Below are 21,880 nucleotides of genomic sequence, written 5' to 3'. Positions count from 1 at the left end.
TATGAAGACGAGGAAAAACTCCCCTGGGGGGGCCAGATTGACAGGAAGAAACCTCGGGAAAGCCCATTCAAAGAGAGATCCCCTTTCCTGGGATGGCTGGGGGGGTTACAGGAATTCCAAAACACTGAAATTTAAAGTGGGCCAATTAAAAAAATTATTTCCTGAAAAAAAGAAAGGTAATTCATACATCACACATAAATGATAACGTCTGAATTGTGTGTGTTTGTGTGTGTGTGATAGGCTTATCTCAGCCAAGTGTGATGCTGTAGGTCCTCCAGCGTCGGCCGCGTCTCCGGGACTTTGGTTAAACACGCGTCCAAGAAATCCCGGCAGTCTGGAAAGAAAGGAAAGAGAAAAAACATGAAGATGATAGTTCAAGTGGTCCAAGCCATCAGTCAGTCTTGAAGTGTGACGTTTTCTTACTTTTGGACAGATGTCTTTTGAATTTCAGGCGCTTTTTGAGGAAGCTCGTGGTGTCAAAGTCCCCCGCATGAAGCGCTTCGTACAGAACCACTCCCATTTGCCATACCGTGGTGGGTCCACACCTGTAGCAACTGCGCCCGTACCACTCGGGAGGGGAGTAAATTTCTGTACCTAATAAACAGACACAATTGCAATTTCTTCTAAAACAAAAGGCGAAAACTGTGACATCTGTGAAGAGCAAGAGCAGAATATGTTACCATAGAAGAGGCGGTACTGCGACCGCTCCTTAAAAAAGCAGCTGAGTCCAAAGTCGATGATACGAACACGCGGTACATCTGAGCCGGTCTCAATCAGAATGTTCTCACTCTTGATGTCCCGGTGAAAGATGTGTTTATCCTCCAGGTGCTTCGCAGCATCAACCAGCTGCTTCAGAATGACCTGGAAATAGAGCAGGGCGATATGACCAAAAATATTCATCACGATATACATTTGAAAAGTTGCGATAACGATATAACTGACGATATAACTGACACTAGACAAAATACTTTACAACTCCACAACTTTATTAGTGCAAAAAACCCCATCAATGTATTTTCACTTAAACAAGCAGCTGTTTTTTTATGTCCATTAAAGTTATATAAAAATGTAACAGTGCAAATTCCTCGCTGACAGTTTAACCAAAAGGCATTTCCAGTGGAAACTGGCCGACACATCCTCAGCATAACCATGTATAATATCCACAAAACTTAAAAAGAGGTCATACACACACAATACGGTAATATCATGTTGAGGTGCAGTACGTATCACTCCGCCAGGCTCCGCCTACGATAGCCGTAATGCTCCGACAATCCATCGAGCGGTGCAGCTTTGTAGCTTAGCAAAGTCGCCGTGCACATAAAACCGTTTCGAGGTCAGTAAACACAACCAGAGTTCATACATAAGGCACACGGGTTTATAAGGGGCGCTGTCGACTTTCAGAAAATTCAAAGGATTGATTTTAAGTGTGCCGTATTTTCCATACAACACGGTAATAACGACGGCCTGCTAGCATGCTCTACCAAAAATTGTGCTTTGTTGTGTATCTGACGGACGAAAGCGAAACCAGTTCCACACCACTGAAGCTGCAGCATTTTTACAAACCAGTTCTGGTTCATCCGTTTCATTCAACGATCCACTTTTGCTCTTCTCTTTCTGTGTCACCGCCATGTGCATATGTAAACAAAGGCACTGCATATGCGCGTTTTACCCATATTCTATCGCCATATTTCATTTTCCTATCGTTGCCCAAAATTACACCGGTATTACCGTGAACGGTGTGATATAGCCCAGCCCTACCTGGAAACGATGAAAAAGACAATAACCAATCAATGGGTTAATGTTTCTCTAATACTCTGTGCTTTGATTGAATGATGTACAGTCTAAGACTCTTCTAAGGCAAGTCAACTTGCCTTGGCCTTGTCCTCTGGCAAAAATCCTCCATTTTCTTCTATGTATTTATCCAGGTCCACAGCGGGGACAGGTCTCTCCATCACCAGGATCAGCTCTCTACCAAAGTCAAACCACTCCAACAGAGACACTGGGGCTGATGTTTCCACTGATCCATCTGCTTCAGCTGCAAGCTTCAGCATGATGGCAACTTCCACCGACAGATTCTTCCCGTTGTCATCCTGAAATATTTTAACAAAGTGGATGATGAGGCACAGACGTTCCACAGGTGAACGCTGCATGCAATCCACTAATGTAAAAACAATTCAAGTCTTGCACATTTACCTTCACTTTGCAGTACACTTTCCCCTTTGGGATGTGTTTGATGGCCACCTAAAAGACACAGGGCATTGATGAGCATTTCCTCAGTATGACATAATTAAAGGTGTAAAACAGCACACGTCTCAGCTTACGATATTATCCCTTATCTGCATTACTGCCTGTCTCACTACCACCATCTGAACACTTACTGGTAAATGATCCTTTATGCGGTAGCCAGCAAACACTGCTCCGCATCCTCCTTCTCCAAGCCGGTGCTCCTCCACGTATTTCGCTTGGAAGTCTCCTAAACAGACAAACACAAATTGGGTTTTACTACAGCTGTCACACAAATTACTCTCTGCTGTACCCTAAATGTTCATTTTGCTCTTCACCTGAATATAAAAGCTAAGCTGCTTGCTACTTACGTTTCTGTTCAGCCACTGACTTTTTGGCAACAGTTTTGGTTTTGTCCTGGTCCACGTTCTTTTTCTTAGGTGGGTCCCTGGTGTCTCCCGCAGCTTTCCTTTTGCCAGCCTTTTTGTTTTTACTGCAGCTCTCTGAAATTTCTATGCTGCAGTCTGCAGATGTGGAAAACACCAAAAGCACGTCAGCTTATTAGATAATAGACACAAATATCTCCCAAACACTAATACCTTCAAACTAGCAACCAGATGTACACTTAATCTACCCCTCACTCAACTAATTAGCCTACCTTTACCAGTGTCCAACCAGGAAGATGCCTGCCCCTTGTCACCGCTCACATGGTCAAGAAGTTTACGCTTTTTTGCTGTATTGGTTGTCCCCGCTTCATCTTGTTGGACCTTTAGCTTGACTCCCCTGACCACATGAGCATCTGAGCTGGTGGAAGGACCAGCCTGCTCAGTGACCCTCCTTCTTTTTATGGGGGTCGTTTTTTCAGGACTGGCCTTTCTTTTAGCCATCCTGCTCTTACAATCTATAAACAACAACAACACATTAGTGAAAAAGAGCGCTCGACATCAGGACTAGAAGGATTTTGATGTCATTGAATTTTAAATTAGTATTGCTTACAATATTACAAAAAGCCCACAACAAAATACAAAACCCCCACAACAAATTACAAAAAGCCCACAACAAATTACAAAAAGCCCACAACAAAATACAAAAAGCCCACAACAAATTACAAAAAGCCCACAACAAAATACAAAACCCCCACAACAAAATACAAAACCCCCACAACAAAATACAAAACCCCCACAACAAATTACAAAAAGCCCACAACAAAATACAAAACGCCCACAACAAAATACAAAAAGCCCACAACAAAATACAAAACCCCCACAACAAAATACAAAACCCCCACAACAAATTACAAAAAGTCCACAACAAAATACAAAACCCCCACAACAAAATACAAAACCCCCACAACAAATTACAAAAAGTCCACAACAAAATACAAAACCCCCACAACAAAATACAAAACCCCCACAACAAAATACAAAACCCCCACAACAAATTACAAAATGTCCACAACAAAATACAAAACCCCCACAACAAATTACAAAAAGCCCACAACAAATTACAAAAAGTCCACAACAAAATACAAAAAGTCCACAACAAAATACAAAACCCCCACAACAAATTACAAAAAGCCCACAACAAAATACAAAACCCCCACAACAAATTACAAAAAGCCCACAACAAATTACAAAAAGCCCACAACAAAATACAAAACCCCCACAACAAATTACAAAAAGCCCACAACAAAATACAAAACCCCCACAACAAATTACAAAAAGCCCACAACAAATTACAAAAAGCCCACAACAAAATACAAAACCTCCACAACAAATTACAAAAAGCCCACAACAAATTACTAAAAGCCCACAACAAAATACAAAACCCCCACAACAAATTACAAAACCCCCACAACAAATTACAAAAAGCCCACAACAAATTACAAAAAGCCCACAACAAAATACAAAACCCCCACAACAAATTACAAAACCCCCACAACAAAATACAAAACCCCCACAACAAAATACAAAACCCCCACAACAAATTACAAAAAGTCCACAACAAATTACAAAAAGCCCACAACAAAATACAAAACCCCCACAACAAATTACAAAAAGCCCACAACAAAATACAAAACCCCCACAACAAATTACAAAAAGCCCACAACAAAATACAAAACCCCCACAACAAATTACAAAAAGCCCACAACAAAATACAAAAAGCCCACAACAAAATACAAAACCCCCACAACAAATTACAAAAAGCCCACAACAAATTACAAAAAGCCCACAACAAAATACAAAACACCCACAACAAAATACAAAACCCCCACAACAAAATACAAAACCCCCACAACAAATTACAAAAAGCCCACAACAAAATACAAAAAGCCTACAACAAAATACACAACCCCCACAACAAAATACAAAACCCCCACAACAAATTACACAAAGCCCACAACAAAATACAAAACCCCCACAACAAATTACAAAAAGCCCACAACAAATTACAAAAAGCCCACAACAAAATACAAAACCCCCACAACAAATTACACAAAGCCCACAACAAATTACAAAAAGCCTACAACAAAATACAAAACCCCCACAACAAATTACAAAAAGCCTACAACAAATTACAAAAAGCCTACAACAAAATACAAAACCCCCACAACAAATTACAAAAAGCCCACAACAAAATACAAAACCCCCACAACAAATTACAAAAAGCCCACAACAAATTACAAAAAGCCCACAACAAAATACAAAACCCCCACAACAAATTACAAAAAGCCCACAACAAAATACAAAACCCCCACAACAAATTACAAAAAGCCCACAACAAAATACAAAACCCCCACAACAAATTACAAAAAGCCCACAACAAATTACAAAAAGCCCACAACAAAATACACAACCCCCACAACAAAATACAAAACCCCCACAACAAAATACACAACCCCCACAACAAATTACAAAAAGCCCACAACAAAATACAAAAAGCCCACAACAAAATACACAACCCCCACAACAAAATACAAAACCCCCACAACAAATTACACAAAGCCCACAACAAAATACAAAACCCCCACAACAAAATACAAAACCCCCACAACAAAATACAAAACCCCCACAACAAAATACAAAAAGCCCACAACAAAATACAAAACCCCCACAACAAAATACAAAAAGCCCACAACAAAATACAAAACCCCCACAACAAATTACAAAAAGCCCACAACAAATTACAAAAAGCCCACAACAAATTACAAAAAGCCCACAACAAAATACAAAACCCCCACAACAAATTACACAAAGCCCACAACAAATTACAAAAAGCCCACAACAAAATACAAAACCCCCACAACAAATTACAAAAAGCCCACAACAAAATACAAAACCCCCACAACAAATTACAAAAAGCCCACAACAAATTACAAAAAGCCCACAACAAAATACAAAACCCCCACAACAAATTACAAAAAGCCTACAACAAATTACAAAACCCCCACAACAAATTACACAAAGCCCACAACAAATTACAAAAAGCCCACAACAAAATACAAAACCCCCACAACAAATTACAAAAAGCCCACAACAAAATACAAAACCCCCACAACAAATTACACAAAGCCCACAACAAATTACAAAAAGCCTACAACAAAATACAAAACCCCCACAACAAATTACACAAAGCCCACAACAAATTACAAAAAGCCCACAACAAAATACAAAACCCCCACAACAAATTACAAAAAGTCCACAACAAAATACAAAACCCCCACAACAAATTACAAAAAGCCCACAACAAAATACAAAACCCCCACAACAAAATACAAAAAGCCCACAACAAATTACAAAAAGCCCACAACAAAATACAAACCCCCCACAACAAAATACAAAACCCCCACAACAAAATACAAAAAGCCCACAACAAAATACAAAAAGCCTACAACAAAATACAAAACCCCCCACAACACGCCCACCCCCGTGACATCACGCTCCAAAGCCCTATTAGGCTAATCGTTGTGTCACTTCCGGTATTTTAGACAATCCCTTTCCGTCAAGGATTTTTAATTTGTTGTGGGCTTTTTGTAATTTGTTGTGGTTTTTTTTTAATTTGTTGCGGTTTTTTAATTTGTTGCGATTTGCACTTCCCAGCCACCGTAGAACCAGTTTCACGAAACTTAGCAAGCAGTTTGCTGACTGTAGCATGGGAGATGGGTGGTCTCGTAGGGTGTCTTGCATTGAAATCTGCTGCAATGACCCGGTTACTGCGTTCACCAGATATCAACACAATTTCGATCCGCTCCTAACATGTTAACCTCTTCGACATATCAATGGCTGTGAACAAAGAGAAACTTGTAAATAACTCATGAAAGGATAACCAAGCACACCATTGGGCAGAGAGAGTGTTCGCCTGTGGCGCCAAACAGGCTAGGACCGCCACTGTCCCTGATAGTGGCTCCAGCGTACCACACGGTGATGGAGTTGAGGATGGACTCGATGATTGCAGTGTAGAATTGCATCATCGCCCGTGTTGGCAGGTTGAATTTCTTCAGCTCCCTCAGGAAGTACATCCTCTGCTATGGCATCATGGCCTTGCACTCATTTTTACAACTTTTTAATAGGAAAAAAAGATTAATTTTAATTAAAAAATGTTTTGACATTTGTGAAAATGGAATTTTTCCTGTATTAATTTTTTTACATTTGTTTTGGTTTTTATTGCCTTTTGAGTCAAAAGTCTCCAGAGGCAGATGCTTGGTTTCCTGGTATTTCAAGACATTAATGCAATGGAAAGGGATTTTAAAAAAAGAAAGAAAGAAAGGAAACAGTGGAAAGTGAATCTCACATGAAGCGGAGGAGCTCAGAGTTCTCTCACTAGTCTAAATATCTTCAGAAGTGAGTGCAGATAGTAGTGGGAACATTTACTCAAGTACTTAAAATACATAAAGTCTGTGTTTCAGGTAGGTGTTTCCATGTTATACTAGATTCTGCTATTGTCATGGTTGGCTGTGTGGCAGGCGAGCAGAAGCGGTGGACCCAAAAATGCAGGACTCTTGGAGACGGGAAGAAACTGAAAACACAGCTTTATTGCTGGAAGAATGATTGACAAAATAAAACTTACAAAAGGAAAACAAGACTCTAAAGCGAGGTGCTGGAGGACTGGACATTACAAACACACAGCAGGTTGAAGGTACGACGCGACAGGGAGCCCAGGAAAACACAGGGCTTAAATACACAGGGGAGTAATTAGGGAATGGGCGGGAGGGAGGGAGACACAGCTGGGAGAAATCAGGCTAACGAGACAGGGGAGAGGTAAAACTGAACACACTGACATAAGACATGAACTTTCAAAGTAAAACAGGAAATAAGAAACAAATCACAAAACCGCAAACATGTTATGGCCCTGTCCATAATCTGTTTTGGTGGCTGTTGTTGTCTGTGCCTTTAAGTCTTTGCAGGTCCCGGAGTGGATGAGCTGACGGCTGCTGATTGGTCCCCTGGCCATGTGATCTTCATTCAAATCCCTCACCAGCAGTTGTCCCGGGGCAGCCACTGACAGCAGCAGCAGATCTGACCCTGGCCTCCAAAACCTGAGACTTTTGTGTGACTTTTTTGGAGTTTTGTATATAGTGTGTACATTAGTTTTCATTGTAAATAGCCTTGTAAATAGTAGTGATGGGCAGATGAAGCCCCATGAAGCACTGGAGCTTTTCATCCAATTGGTTCACCCCAACGCGAAGCTTCATGAAGCTTCATTTGCTCTAGCAGGACACCTACTGGACGTAAAAATAATAGCTGGCATGAATTTGAAGAGTGTGGCATTTTGCACACAGCCTGTAAATGTCAACAACAAAAGGAGTGTGTAAAACATGTATATTGTAGTGATGGCAGTATACTGTGTATATTTATGCTGGCAGTATGGAAAATGATTATTTGCGGCAAAGTTCGAACCGCTTCATGAACCAGTCACGTGGTACAGCCGGGCAGCGAGGCTTCGGACGTCATCATTTTCAGCTCCTCCCATAAATGAAGCAAGCCTCGATACGCGCTTCGCGGAAACGCCCCCTCCATTACTCGACACACGCTCCGAAGCCTCGATACAGAACGTCACATCACTAGTAAATAGCACTGCAACAGAAGGGGTGAGCTGCCTTATTGTTTTTCCTTGCACTGTTTTCTCCTGTTTATTTCAGTTAGGGAGTTAGGTGTAGCGCTTGTCTTTTGTTTGATATTTGATTTCACATAGGGTTGTAGATAACACCTCCTCCTGACTTAGCTTGTTTTGTTTGTTATTTTGGCCTTTGTTCACCCCGGAGCTTCATTTTTGCAGTGCAGAAAAATAAATCACGATTCACTAAGAAATTGGTTTCCCTTTGTGTATGGTTTTGGGGACCAGGGCGGGGCAATTCTTTCAAACTTGTGTTGCGTTCCTGTACCCCTAGACTGGGGCGTAACATAAAGTGGGGGCTCGTCCTTTTTTTTTTTTTTCTTTTGCCATCCTTTTTGCTCATTGTATTTTGTGGGTTGTCTGCAGTTTTTTGTTGGCAGTTTTCTTGTAGTGTTGGGGGTGATCTAGTCACAATGACTTTTGATGTGGATGATTTTGCACTACAACCCACCGTGGATAAGTTGGATCGATGCAGAAAGGCGGATTTGTTGTTGGTGGCAGATTTGTTTAATGTTAGTGTGCTTTTACATGCTGCAAAGGCAGAAATTAAGCAGTGCCTGACTGCTCAGCTGGTGGATAAAGGGGTATTTGCGGAGTCGAAACCTCGGCCGGTTGAGGCGACTGGAGGTTTGGTGGTGGATGCGGGAGCAGAAGCTGCTGCAACCATCCCAAAAGCTGCCAGTGGACGGGTGTCGCCAGGGGTGGAGGCTCCTGCTGCCATTCAGATCCCAAACGTTAGCCCAGCCGGACAATCAACAGGATTGGTTACGGAGGATCTTGGGCTCACCCTTCGCCTGAAAGAGGTGGAGCTTGCGACTAAGTCCAAAGAAGTTGAGCTTATGCATCTCCGCATAAGGGCTATGGAGCTGGATCCTTCCCGACAGCGCAATGTTACCTCTACCCCAGCGAGTAAAGTTGTGAGTAAATCTTCTGATTCATTCTCCTCTGACCAATTTGATGCAAGCAGGCAAATTGCTTTAGTGCCACCTTTCAGAGAAAGTGAGGTTGACTCTTACTTTAATGCCTTTGAACGCATCGCAACCACTTTGAAATGGCCCAAGGATGTGTGGAGTTTGTTGCTGCAGTGTAAATTGGTGGGGAAAGCACAGGAAGTGTGTGCGAGCTTGTCTATTGATGACAGCCTGGATTATGAAATTGTGAAATCCACTATTTTAAGGGCTTATGAGCTAGTTCCAGAGGCATATCGCCAGAGGTTTCGGTCGTGTGAAAAATCTGCCAACCAAACACATGTAGAGTTTGCAAGGGAGAAGACTCTCTTGTTTGATAAGTGGTTAGCTGCAAGTAAAGTGAAGGACTTTGCTCAGCTAAGAGAATTGGTCCTGCTGGAGGAATTCAAAACGTGTCTTCCAGAGAATGTTGTTGTATATATCAATGAGCAAAAGGTGGATTCGTTGTCTAAAGCTGCTGTTCTCGCAGATGAGTTTGTGTTGACCCATCGTGTTGCGTTTTCAGCTGTGCGCCGTGAATGTGCCCCGTTGTCGAAACCTGCGAGGAGTTTGAGGGTTTCTCCTAAGCGTCAAACGCGCCCTGATCAGGTCCCCATGACTGTCCGAGAATGCTTTTATTGCCATGATACTGGCCATCTCATTGCCAGTTGTCCGTCACTCCGTCGCAAAGAGCAAACTCACACATGGAAAAAGCCAAAAAGCATTGGTTTTGTTCAGTCGGTTGCTACTCCTAATCCTATATACACTCTGCACAGTTATGTGTTAAAAATACAGTAGATCAGGTCCATCAGTCAGAAACGGAGCCTGGAGACGTCTGAGACAAAGCTTTTGTAGCTCTTTGTCGACGTTCCTCATAATATTTCTAAAAAAAGGGAAAAGTGAGAAAACAAACATCGTTAGGCCAACAGTGTGATTTTGTGTGCTGAATCGTGTATATGTATGTGCGTGCGTACCTGCAGGTTGTCGTAGTGTTTCTGGCTGCAGCAGTGGAGTTCCTTGGCGGTCTTCTCATTCAGGCAGAAAACAGAGCAGATGTTACAGAAAAATCCTGATTTAGGGACCACAAACTCCTGACCTGCAGAGAAGCAGAAACAGGAAGATTAGACAAGTATTAACAACACATTTGAATTTAGAGTGTGTGTGTCTGACCGATGGGGCTGTTAGGGTTGAACTGAGGCAGTCTGAAATCTGCTACAACACACGGAGACTGAGAGCGAGATCGCTTTGCCTCAGCTCCGACAAGCTCCCTCCTGCGTTTAGCCACAACTGAAAATGAAAAGAGCGACACGTTAATCATCAACGAATCTGCTACAGGAGCCACTGGGTTTATAACATATTTAAACATTCAATTATAACTCAATAATAATTGAACAAATGATTTCGATTTACTTGAAAAGCTGAAACGTTCATCGGCCACTTTATTAGGTACACCTGTTTGACTGCTCATTAATGCAACTCTCTAATCAGCCAATCACATGGCAGCAACTTAGTGATTTAGGTATGTAGACATGGTCAGGTGACCTGCTGAAATTTAAACTGAGCATCAGAATGAAGAAGAAAAATAATTTAAGTCACTTAAACGTGGCATGTTTGCTGAGCTTAGCATTTCAAAAACTGCTGATGTGCTGGGATTTTCCCACAGAAGCATCTCTAGGGTTTACATAAAACCGTCTGAAACAGAAAATATCCAGTGAGTGGCAGTTCCCTGGAGGAAATGCATTTTTGAGTTTAGAGGAGAATGAAATAACTGCTTCACGCTGACCGGAAGGCCAGAGCAAGCCAAACAACCACTTATTACAATGCACAAGAGTATCTCTGAACGCACAGCACATCCAACACTGAAGCAGATGAGCTACAGCAGCAGAAGACCACACTGGGTTCGACTTCTCTAAGCTAAGAACGCAAAACTGAGGGTACAATTCACACAGGCTCAGCAACGCTGTAAAATAAAAACGCTGCCTGGTCTGTTGAATCTCAGTTTCTGCTGTGACATTAGGATGGTAGGGTCAGAAATCTTGGATCCATCCTGCCTTGTATCAAAATCTCAGGCTGGTGATGGTGTGGGACATAGTCATCGCACCAACGGAGCATTTCTTAAACACCACATATATAAAATATATTACTACCACCAGGCTGAATGTCTGTAGCACAGTGAGGAGCACAAATATGAGATCAGAGCCACAAAATATCACAACTTGTCTTTTTATATTCACTTTACTGTGTTTTGGCTGTCAGAGCGGTGTATTTTGCTGATTTAAAGCAGCTCTTTGTACCTTTAATGTCGGCCATGCTCCATCCATCATTCTCCTCTCCCTCCTGTGTCTCGTCATCAGGACACTTGGGCTCTGGCTGCTGTCCAGCAGGGGCGGCTGCAGCATCGGGCTGGGTCCCTGCTTCCTCCTCGGTCCTCTGGCTCTCCGCCTGGCAGTCACCTTTGGTCACTGCATCAGTCGATTCTGCGGTCTTCTTGGTTTTCATTTTGAGGTTGTCACCAGAGTCTTGCAGATGCTGTTTCAGGCTCTTCAAACTGAATTTGAAAGCAAAGATGCCAGTAGGTTACCACAAAAAGAGGTTTGTTGTCACAAAATGTTCATGTGAAATAAGAAATTCCATTTCAAATTCCTAATCTAGAGTTGCTTATATCTAAATCACATGCTGCTCTTTTTGCATCTTTGGGAACTGTTTACTACAGACGACCTTGAGGAGCGTATGGTATATTTGACTCTGCCACTAAAGCTGAAAAAGAAAGATACTCACGACTCAATACGTCCAGCTTTACTGCTATGAAGAGGAGAGAAAGAAGCACAAGGTCAGACAGACATGAAGACACTTTAAAGAAAATGAAGAAACACAGTGTAAAATAAATTTCCTCTTTTTCTCACTTCTGATCGTGGGACACACTTACCAAGCAGATAAATAGTCCTTGGTGACTTTGCTCTCCATCACCTGTGTTAATCCACCAGGTTCGGCCATCTCAATGCATATCTGAGAGAACAGAACGGATATTTGAGCAACACAGTGGTACTCAATGGGTGTGCTACAGGCACGATTTGTATTGTACAGGGCGATAAAGAATTTGTCCTGGCGAGTTTCTTTACTGCCCTGTACGATAGTACAAGGCAAAGAAAAAAAAATCTTGGGGTTTTAAACTTGCAAATGGGAAATAAGTGCAAACATATTTCTATACTTTTTCAAAGTTTTTGATTGAACAATAAAACCACTGAGCAAGAAACACTAAAAGAATAACTTAGCGCTGCCTCAAACTGCAGGGATCTCCCCTGCTCGATGGGCCAGGACAAAAGGCTGAACAGGTCATAAGATTACTACTTGGTTGAGAACTTGGTGCATTTCAGGCAGTCCTTCTTCACCAGTGTTTGCAAAGGCATGTGTAATTCAGATTGCCTGCCGCAGGGACTGTCTGTACATGGAATATTTAAACTTGCTCAACTCGTGTTAAAAAAAACACAAAGTCTCCTTCAGACTCATTTAAAATGTTTCTCAATATGAAAAGAACAGCAGACACCATGACAAGCCTTGCAGCCTTCTGTAAAACATAAAACAGTTGCACGTGCTTATGAAATCGTACCCTGTTGGCAAGCGGCAAGAATCTGACAAAAGCAGCAATGGACGCCACCACTTCTATGATCATCATGACAAGGTCCACATTCTACCAGTGTTGGATTTGTCAAAATCTGGAAGCAAGAAAACTCACTAATGAAGAAACATCAGTGGCTGTCCTAGCTTCATTCAGCATGAGCCCACAGCGACTCGCCGCATGTCACTGGAGAGTGGCATTAGTGGAACATCCCTTGGGCGGATATTAGCTACTCACAAATGGCACCCTTACAAACTCCAGCTACTGCAGCATCTCAGCGAGGATGACCCAGATCGGCCACAGAATTTGCAGAATGGGCAAAACAAAAATTGGAAAAGGACCCTCAGGTCACGCAGAAGATTTTGTTCAGTGATGAGGCAAACTTTTATGTGAATGGTGAAGTTAACAAACAAAACCACTGCTATTGGTCTGACACTAACCCTCATTGGATGGATCCCTCCAAGACTGTTGGAACAACAAAAGTGATGGTTTGGTGTGGTATATGGGGTACAACGATAGTGGGTCCATTCTTCATCAATGGAAACCTCAAGGCCACTGGATATTTGAAATTGCTACATGATGATGTAGATGAACAGTTTCCTGGAAAGTGGATTGGTCGTCGTGGGCCAGTTGAATGGCCCCCAAAGTCTCCCGATCTGACCCCTTAGACTTTTATCTTTGGGGTCATCTGAAGGCAATTGTCTATGGTGTGAAGATACGAGATGTGCAGCACCTGAAACTACAGATACTGGATGCCTGTGCTGGCATTTCTCCTGCGGTGTTGCTATCAGTGTGTGAAGAGTGGGAGAAGAGGGTTGCATTGACAATCCAACACAATGGGCAGCACATTGAACACATCTTATAAGTGGCCAGAAACTTGTAAATAACTCATGAAAGAATAAAGTTACGTTGAAACCAAGCACACCATTGTTTTTCTTGTGACATTACCAATAAGTCTGATGTGTCACATGACCCTCTTCCTATTGAAGTTGTATCCAAGATGGCCGACTTCTAAATGGCCACCATGGTCACCACCCATCTTGAGGAGTTTGCCCCCTCACATATACTAATGTGCCACAAACAGGACTTTAATATCACCAACCATTCCCATGTTATTACAGTGTATCCATATAAATGGCCCACCCTGTATTTTCCAAGTCATCAGCATGCTGTGCTAGTTCCTCTACCCACTTCTTCAATGATTGGAGTTTGCCCAGGGTCACCGTCGTGACATCCGCCATAGCCAAGATCCGGGCGTCCGCTTCCTTTATGTGCGTCTCATGGTCCTCCAGTTGTTTCCCTTGTGCTTGTAAATAGCAGGGAGACCCGGCTCGAGTTTATCTTCAATGACTTCACAGTTACTTCCTGAATCACCTCACAAACTAATGGATGTGTTCCAATATTCAACTCTGCATCAGTTCCCATGCTAGTTCCCTCATTTGCCTCTCCGCTCTGCAAGTTGGGGTCCCCCACAGTGTTGGGTATTACAACTTTCCTTCACGGCATGTTGTCAGACTGTCCCAAAAAGTAGCTGCTAATGCTCATCCCAGGCTTACAGATAATGTCACTGTAGTAACTTGTAATAAATTGCATTTCTAAAGTTATGGGTGTAGAATCAGTGAACTGGTGTACTAGCACTCCCTAGTACAACCTCACTACAAGCTGCCATCTTGAAAACCAATGACCAATGGTCTTTTAAAACTACTTCAGCCTGAAATATAAATATCAAATATTATAGTTTTTGGATTTTACCCGTTAAAGAAGAAGAGTTTTGCCCTGTAAACACCATCAAAAATGAGCATCCCTACATAAGCCACTAAGTGTTTCCCATTCAAGGTTTTAGCATGGCCACAATTTGCTGCAGGATTTCATCCATCAGCAGCAGTGCAAACCTTTGGCTACTGGGAGGTAGTAGAGCATTGCAGTCTTTGTTGAAGACCAAAATATGGGGATAAGGAGTCCATCCTGTGACTGCTTCAACCATATTTTCACTCTCACCTTCAGATGAGTCAGAGTTGGACTCCAGCTGGTCTGTTTCTACGTCCGAGGCCTCCTCCATGTCAGCCCGGAGGAGTATGATGTGTCTTTTCCAGAGGCTCCTCTGTGCTGTAAAGTCTTGCCATCTTCTTGCAGAGTGCTCCTGCACTACTGCTCATACTTCTAACCATGGCTGCAGTGCAGTTGCATAAATTACCTGAGCTTTGGTTCTTGCTGCTGAGATAGCTTTGAAGCTCTGAAAGGTCACCTATCAGTAATTATTATTGAATTAGTTTATGACACACAGTGTGGCCTTCTAAGAAAAAAAGACTTGCACACACAAAATTATCTAACATCATTAGCAGCACACGTTCATCATTTCATTAGCAAGACACCCATTTGGTTGGACAAATATAAAAACAAAACATTAAAGGCAAGTTGTCAAAAATGAAATCTTAGCATAAAGGAATTCGTTAGTTGATTTGGGATCAAAAATTGTATTTTCACTTGTTTAAATGGGACATGTTTTGGCCAGAAGATAAATTGTGGCGGCTTTTGCATGGCTTAGCCATTTTAAGCTTATTTAAGGAAATGAGACAACAATTCTAAAATGAAAATAAAAAATTATATCTACTAGCAAATATGGGGTTTTATTCGTTCAGCGCAGCCAAAATAGCACAAAAATTAAAACTCGGAATGGCACAAAATGTGGTTCTCTTTGACAGCCATAATCGTAGAGCAAAACTGCTTTACAATAAAAAAAAATAGCAACTCTGGGAGTGAATGGTAAATGGACTTTAAGGCACTTTTCTATTCTATCTGTGCACTCAAAGCGCTTTCTAAAAGCTGGGACAATTCCTGAGTCAGATCATTCTGTATCCAACATTTAGACCCTGATGAATGCATCTGTGAACAACTTTGGTATCTTTCAAACAAACTGGATCAGCCAGGGACCAAAACACCAAAACTTCCTGAGGTACATCCACCCCGGTGTGACATTAAAATTGCCTTCTGAGAATGCACTTAAAAGTCCTCTGCTGCCACCCTATGGTATAGCTTCAGAAACAATTTGACGTTTTTTACTTAATGACATGATAATAGTAAGACATGGTAATATTTTTTAAAGACTGAGCACTAAATGTAACACTGTCAATGAAATAGCATTTGTACTTAGAAATATAAAACAATTAGTGAAACACAAAATGTAAATACAGATAAAGGGATGAATATTTATAATATCGACAATAATATTTTTATATGTGCAATAGCAGGAACAGGAAGTGCACACCACATCAGCAAACAAACAAAATCACTGAAACTAGTGATCCTCATGATTTACTGCATTGTGACAGGTGTGATTTCTGGTAACAGCTCTCTACTTGCGCTAGGAGCTTTAAGAGTGAAGAAGGGTTATATGGGAAGAGCTTCTTTGTGTGCAGCCTCGTTACCACCTCTCTAAGCTGTGACAAACAATGGACTGCTCTGACTGATATTTCACCTGTAAGCTGCCATGACAGAGATGCCATGTTTGCATGTGATGTTTCTTCACTCTGCAACACTGGCTGTAATAATCCTTCCGGTCTTGGACTCAGTAAAGCTGTTGACTTATATTGTTTCCCATTCAAGGCACAGACAGATTCCACTGTATTCTCAGAATCAGACTCATCAGAAGTATCATACTCTACAAGGCGAAGCTCTGAAGCCATACCTAGCCTTCCAGCTGGTGGAATAACACAGGAACCAGATTCTACTTTATCTGGCTCTCCTTTACATTTCAATGTTGACCTATCGGCGCCTAACTTCTTCTGCTGTGAAAGACAACAGTCTGACATAGTGATACGTCCACATGCTGCAGCGAAGCCCTGCCAATCATCTCGGAGGCATTTCAAGTACTGCACAAAGTACTCCAGGAAGCAGGTTTCAGCTGAGATCAGAAAGTCTAGGAGGATGCTATAGTCAAAGGACATGCTCTGAAGCAGAAGCACAAAGTGACAGTGAGGGTTAAAGCCAGATGCACAGGCCGTCTCCAGCACTGCAAATTCATCCATCCCAGACATCAGTCTAAAAATGAGAGAAAAATCTAATTAGAACATATCACGTAAACACTAACAGCTTATTTGAATTTTTCTCTTCTGGTAAAGTGAAAGACAGTGAAGTATCAGTAAACAGTGACAGAAACACACACATGTATATTTTAAATCTGAATACTTTTACATGTGTAGAAGTTATCTTTAAGCATCTTTAAAGATGGTAAACTAACATCAGGACCTCTTTACCATTATAGTTTTTATATCATACCCAAATCTGGTATCTGTTTTACCTGTAATGAAGAAATATGTAGAGCAGAGCTTTAGCTGCCTCCATCATGTCATCATCCTGTTCTCCAAACAGCATGCTGATCCAGCAGCAGAGATGAGTGACCTCTCTCTGTTTGAACCTGTACTGTCTCAGGAAGCCCCACAGACTCTGCATGTATGCATGAACCTCTGTTGCAGTCTTCACTTCTGTGTTGAGAAGATAATCATACGCCTAAGCCACAGCAGAAAGCAAATCAAATCAAATCAAATCAAATCACTTTTATTGTCACATCACATGTGCAGGCACACTGGCACAGCACATGCGAGTGAAATTCTTGTGTGCGAGCCCCACAAGCAACAGAGATGTGCAAACACAACAACACAAACGAGCAAAATACAAGAATGGCCAACCTGAAACTAATAAATATATGTACAATATATAATAGTGTATGCATTTCTGGATGTGTATACTAAATATTTTCCTACGTGTGTGTGTGTGTGTGTGTGTGTGTGTGTGTGTGTGTGTGTGTGTGTGTGTGTGTGTGTGTATACACATTTTTACAAATTAAATAGTAAAAAAAAAAAAAAAAAAAAAAATTATAATAATAATAATAATAATAATAAAATATATAAAATATACAGAGTTGAATATGTGCAAAACAAGTGGCATTTATATACAGTGTGGAGTGCATATAAAGGCTTTTAAGATCATTGGTAAACTTCCTGGGTGAAACCTGGCCTGTTTAGAGAAAGCGATTAAAGGTAAAGACCCGACAATAATACAAAGAAAACTGCAGCAATCAAACAACCTCCTTTGAGTAAACATTTGGCGACAGTGGAATGGAAAAACGAAACTCTTTTCAAAAAAAAAAAAAGTAAAAGTAAAGTGTGCGTGTTAGTCCCCCATGGGGAAATAGTTCCTCTGCATTTAACCCATTCACCCAGTGAAGCAGTGGGCAGCCACCAGTGCAGCGCCCGGGGAGCAGTGTGTAGGGACGGTACCTTGCTCAGGGGTACCTCAGGGTAGCCGTTCAGTGGAGTCGAACCCCCGACCTTCCGATCATGGGGCCACTACTCTACCTACTGAACTATCCCTGCCCATTGGAGGACATAAAGGACGAAACCACCGTCAGAAACTCCGCCAGGGAGGAGCAGCCATCTGCCGCATAACCAGGTGTGGGTGATGGCAGAGAGCCAGGACAAAAAACATTTTATTTATTGATATCTATTGTCCACCTGGCACTTCGAGCTTCTCTCCAATTTATCACACTCAGTTCAGATAAAATAATTACTGTGGGTGACTTAAACATAGATGCAGCTTCAACTCTGCATTTAATCTGTTATTGAACGGCTTCTCTCCAAATGTAAAAGGACCCACCCACCACTTCAATCACACTCTGGAGCTTGTTCTGACATATGGCATAGAAACTGAACATTTAACAGTTTTTCCTGAAAACCCTCTTTTGACTGATCATTTCTTAATAACTTTAGATTTACAATCATTGGCTACACAACATTTGAAATATCAAATGTCATTTTCAAAGCATTTGTCATCCAGATTTTTGTCTTTGATTTGACTGGTCAGGGGAGAGAACAGACACTGAGTGAAAACATTCAGCATCTCTTTCATTGTTTTTCCACTGAATGTGCTGCTGAGATTTCTGAGTGAGGAAAAAAACCCAGTACTATCACAGTTATCAAAAAGAAGAGCTTCAAATGATTTGTTTTTAATTTAATTGGTTTAAAGTTCAGCAACATCTTTAATTGTACTCATGCAAAAATGATAGATCATCAACCACGCTGGTATTTCTTTTTAACTCTCACCTGATCCTGCAGCTGTTTGGATGCAAAGCTCTATGGACTTGAGAATAATGAGGCTGACAGCTCTCAGCATCATGCAATCCCAGTTCTGAATCTGATCTCCCAGAATGTGCCTGGTTCCTCCAAAGAAAGCGCCAGACTGCATTTGAATACTCAGTAACCAATTGTCAGAAGCTGCTTTTAACACAGTCCGAGCTAGAATGCTCATATCAGAGCTCCAGTTTCCACACGTCCTCCCTGACGCCACATCGCCTGAAATCCAGTCCTCTCCAGCCTTCTGGAGGATTGCTCTCTTTAGAAGAAGCAGCACTCTCTTTTTAACATAATACTCTGAGGAGCAGCAGATGTTTAGGAGGGCCAACGAGTGAAGGTGGGTTACTCTCTGACTCTTCAAACGGACACCAGCTCCACATACCAAACTAGAAGAAGTCAGCACCTCAAGCAGGTCTAGCAGTAGACATAATGATGTTCCCCAGTGTGAGCTTCTGGTAAAATCCACTGAATGCTGTGACATGTGTTTCTTCTCTTCAGGGAGCAGTTTTGAACATAGAACACTTAGAGTGAGGTCAAAACCTACCAGAAGTGTCATGAGCTCTAATGGAAGGAAAAAAAAGGCATTCAAAATGTGAGAGTAGACAAAATCAACCGTCATCCTGTAAGCATCATATCTGCCCATATCTTACCCCAAGGAGTTAGCCTAGCTACAGAACAAATGATTTCAATAAACTCATCTTTCAGTAAATTCATTTAAATGTTCAAAATCTTAAAATGTTCTGGCTGCAGTTTCTACAATTTTCTGTATTTTTGTTACCATTATAGCTTAGATATCGCGGATTTTGGACTCCTTGAAAATGAAAATTACTAACACCGTTTACCTCGATGAGCTCCTTTAAGAAGTTTTTTGGAGACTTCAGTCAGTGACCACAAACAGGCATCTAATTCAGCACCAGGCCACGGGTTCTGAAATGCTTGTTCACATTTCCTCTGCCAGGCAGGACTGATAAGTCCCTAAGAAATTTAAGCATACAAGCACTCAAATTCAATTTTAAACTGTCAAATCACAACAACAGTCACTTCAAGGTGCTCAATACTGAAAGGTAAAGACACTAAAATTTTACAGAGAAACCCTAACAGATAGCCTCCTATGAGTAAGGACTTGGCAACAGTGGGGAGGAAAAACTCCCTTTCAACCTTCATTTTAAAAGGGAGTTCCTTTCCACTGTTGTCCAACCCGTCAGAACCAGGTCGCGGCAGCCATCTGCCATGACCAGTCGGGCGGGGGACCAGATAAAAGACATGCTGTGAAAGAGCCGTTGATGGTGAGTAAAAAAGGGTAAGAGAAGGAGAAACGCTCAGTGCATCTTGAGAGGACCCCAGCAGCCTAAGTCTACTGCTAAGGTCACACGATTCAGCCATAGCTGTAAGCTTTCAGAAAAAGGAAAGTCCTCAGCCTAATCTTAAAAGTAGAAAGGGTCTCTGTCTCCCAAATCCAAGCTGGAAGCTGGGTCCACAGACAAGGTGCCTGATACCTGAAGGTTCTGCCTCCCATACTACTTTTAAATATCCCAGTAACCACAAGTAAAGCTGCAATCTGAGAGCAAAGTGCTCCATTGGGGTGATATGGTACTATACATCTTCCTGATGGCCACAATAAATGATGTGGCTCTTTGTTGTTTCACCCTGGATAGTGCTTCTGACACTTGGTCTCCTTCCCTCCGCTCAGCGTACAGTCTCAGAGGGCTAGATGCATAAGTAAGAAGCTTCATTGTCTTGATGTCAGTGGATTTGATCTCCTCCTTTGGGTGTAGGTGGCGATTGCCTTGATCTTGTTCTTCCCATTCACCTACTTCTCAGGACCTGCCTTACTCGCTGGGTTGTTGTAGCTTTCCTAGTAGCCTTTTCATGGTTCCCAATTGGCTATTTTCAGTGTGTTGCCTTCTGATAGACCTTAGAGGATTGCAGTAACTACCTTTCCTCTCTTTTTTTACTATTAGGGTTCTGCTCATCTTGTGTAGCTCTATGAATTCCAGGTTCCATGTGTGAGGTTTTGAGTCATAGGCTTTCTTGTAAGTCCAGGTGGTGCACAGGCTGGCCAGTCTGGTCTTAGTCGTACAACCTACCAGTTGCTGAAGTTTTACCCTTTTACGTTATTTTAAACGTTGCTTTTTTCACCATTCTTAACATTACACACAATGAACAGTGTTGCATATTTTTTAATAGTATGTGATTTACAGTAGGTAGGCTAAAGCGCTTCGGTCATCTCAGAGACGGAAACAAAAAGTCGTTGCTGAAGACGAATCCCCAAAGAATGACTACTTACAGATTTGCAGATAAGGTAAAAAACACAGTTTGATGCCGTCTTTGCAGCCAGATGTGAGATAATGTGGTCCTCGGCTTGGAACCGCTTTACCTATGGAAAAGGTAATTAAATCAATTATTAAGATAACTTTACGTCTTTACTCCCTGAGCAGTGGTAGCACTTACAAGGTGCGTGATGAGATCCATGTCTTCAAGCAATACTTTTAGGACCTCCGCATAATAAAACCTAACGTCTGGATGCAGCCCCTGAGACGTCAGATTGGAAGAAACCCTCCCGAGGAAAGACATGCACATGCAAGTCAGCTCCGCACTGTTTTCACCGCAGTACTCTGAGGGGGAACCTTCTCTGCCTTTCCCGTGGACAGGTCCACAAAAGCCGGAATATATTACGCCCGCTACATCGGCAGCATTTTGGGGGGGATACGATCCCGCAAGAAAGCATCTGTACGCTTCTGTCAAACAGTTAAAAAGCCCTGTCATTACGGACAGGTCTTCGTCTTTACAACTCATATTGCCCTCCATTGCGCGGCTACTTCCGCGTGGATCTCCCACGTGATATACACGGA

General features: G+C 41.9%; 2 protein-coding genes and 1 pseudogene across 3 annotated transcripts; all 3 read right to left on the bottom strand.

The window, feature by feature from the left end:
• Positions 1-224: 224 nt before the first annotated feature.
• Positions 225-3,165, bottom strand: LOC113031021 (serine/threonine-protein kinase pim-1-like; annotated as a pseudogene).
• Positions 3,166-10,075: 6,910 nt separating this feature from the next.
• Positions 10,076-13,032, bottom strand: LOC113030896 (matrin-3-like). 2 transcript variants are annotated; one of them, XM_026182720.1, is made up of 7 exons: positions 12,892-13,032; positions 12,211-12,290; positions 12,063-12,086; positions 11,579-11,832; positions 10,455-10,571; positions 10,259-10,380; positions 10,076-10,167 (listed from the first exon to the last, which is right to left on the bottom strand). In XM_026182720.1, exons 1-7 carry the CDS (start codon positions 12,955-12,957, stop codon positions 10,093-10,095), a joined length of 738 nt encoding a protein of 245 aa, XP_026038505.1. In that variant the 5' UTR covers positions 12,958-13,032; the 3' UTR covers positions 10,076-10,092. The 2 variants fall into 2 exon arrangements, with proteins under 2 accessions (XP_026038505.1, XP_026038565.1); XM_026182780.1 differs by having other exon boundaries at positions 12,063-12,083.
• A 3,108-nt stretch (positions 13,033-16,140) lies between these two features.
• lins1 (lines homolog 1) lies at positions 16,141-21,874 on the bottom strand. Its single transcript, XM_026182602.1, has 6 exons — positions 21,480-21,874; positions 21,316-21,405; positions 19,871-20,003; positions 18,999-19,589; positions 17,198-17,381; positions 16,141-16,938 (listed from the first exon to the last, which is right to left on the bottom strand). Exons 1-6 carry the CDS (start codon positions 21,834-21,836, stop codon positions 16,206-16,208), a joined length of 2,088 nt encoding a protein of 695 aa, XP_026038387.1. The 5' UTR covers positions 21,837-21,874; the 3' UTR covers positions 16,141-16,205.
• Positions 21,875-21,880: the final 6 nt, after the last annotated feature.

This window comes from Astatotilapia calliptera, chromosome 1 (genome assembly GCF_900246225.1).
Source record: "Astatotilapia calliptera chromosome 1, fAstCal1.2, whole genome shotgun sequence".
NCBI lineage: Eukaryota > Metazoa > Chordata > Actinopteri > Cichliformes > Cichlidae > Astatotilapia > Astatotilapia calliptera.
The sequence above is the reverse complement of the archived record's forward strand: the minus strand, read 5'-3'. Positions and strand labels throughout refer to the sequence as shown.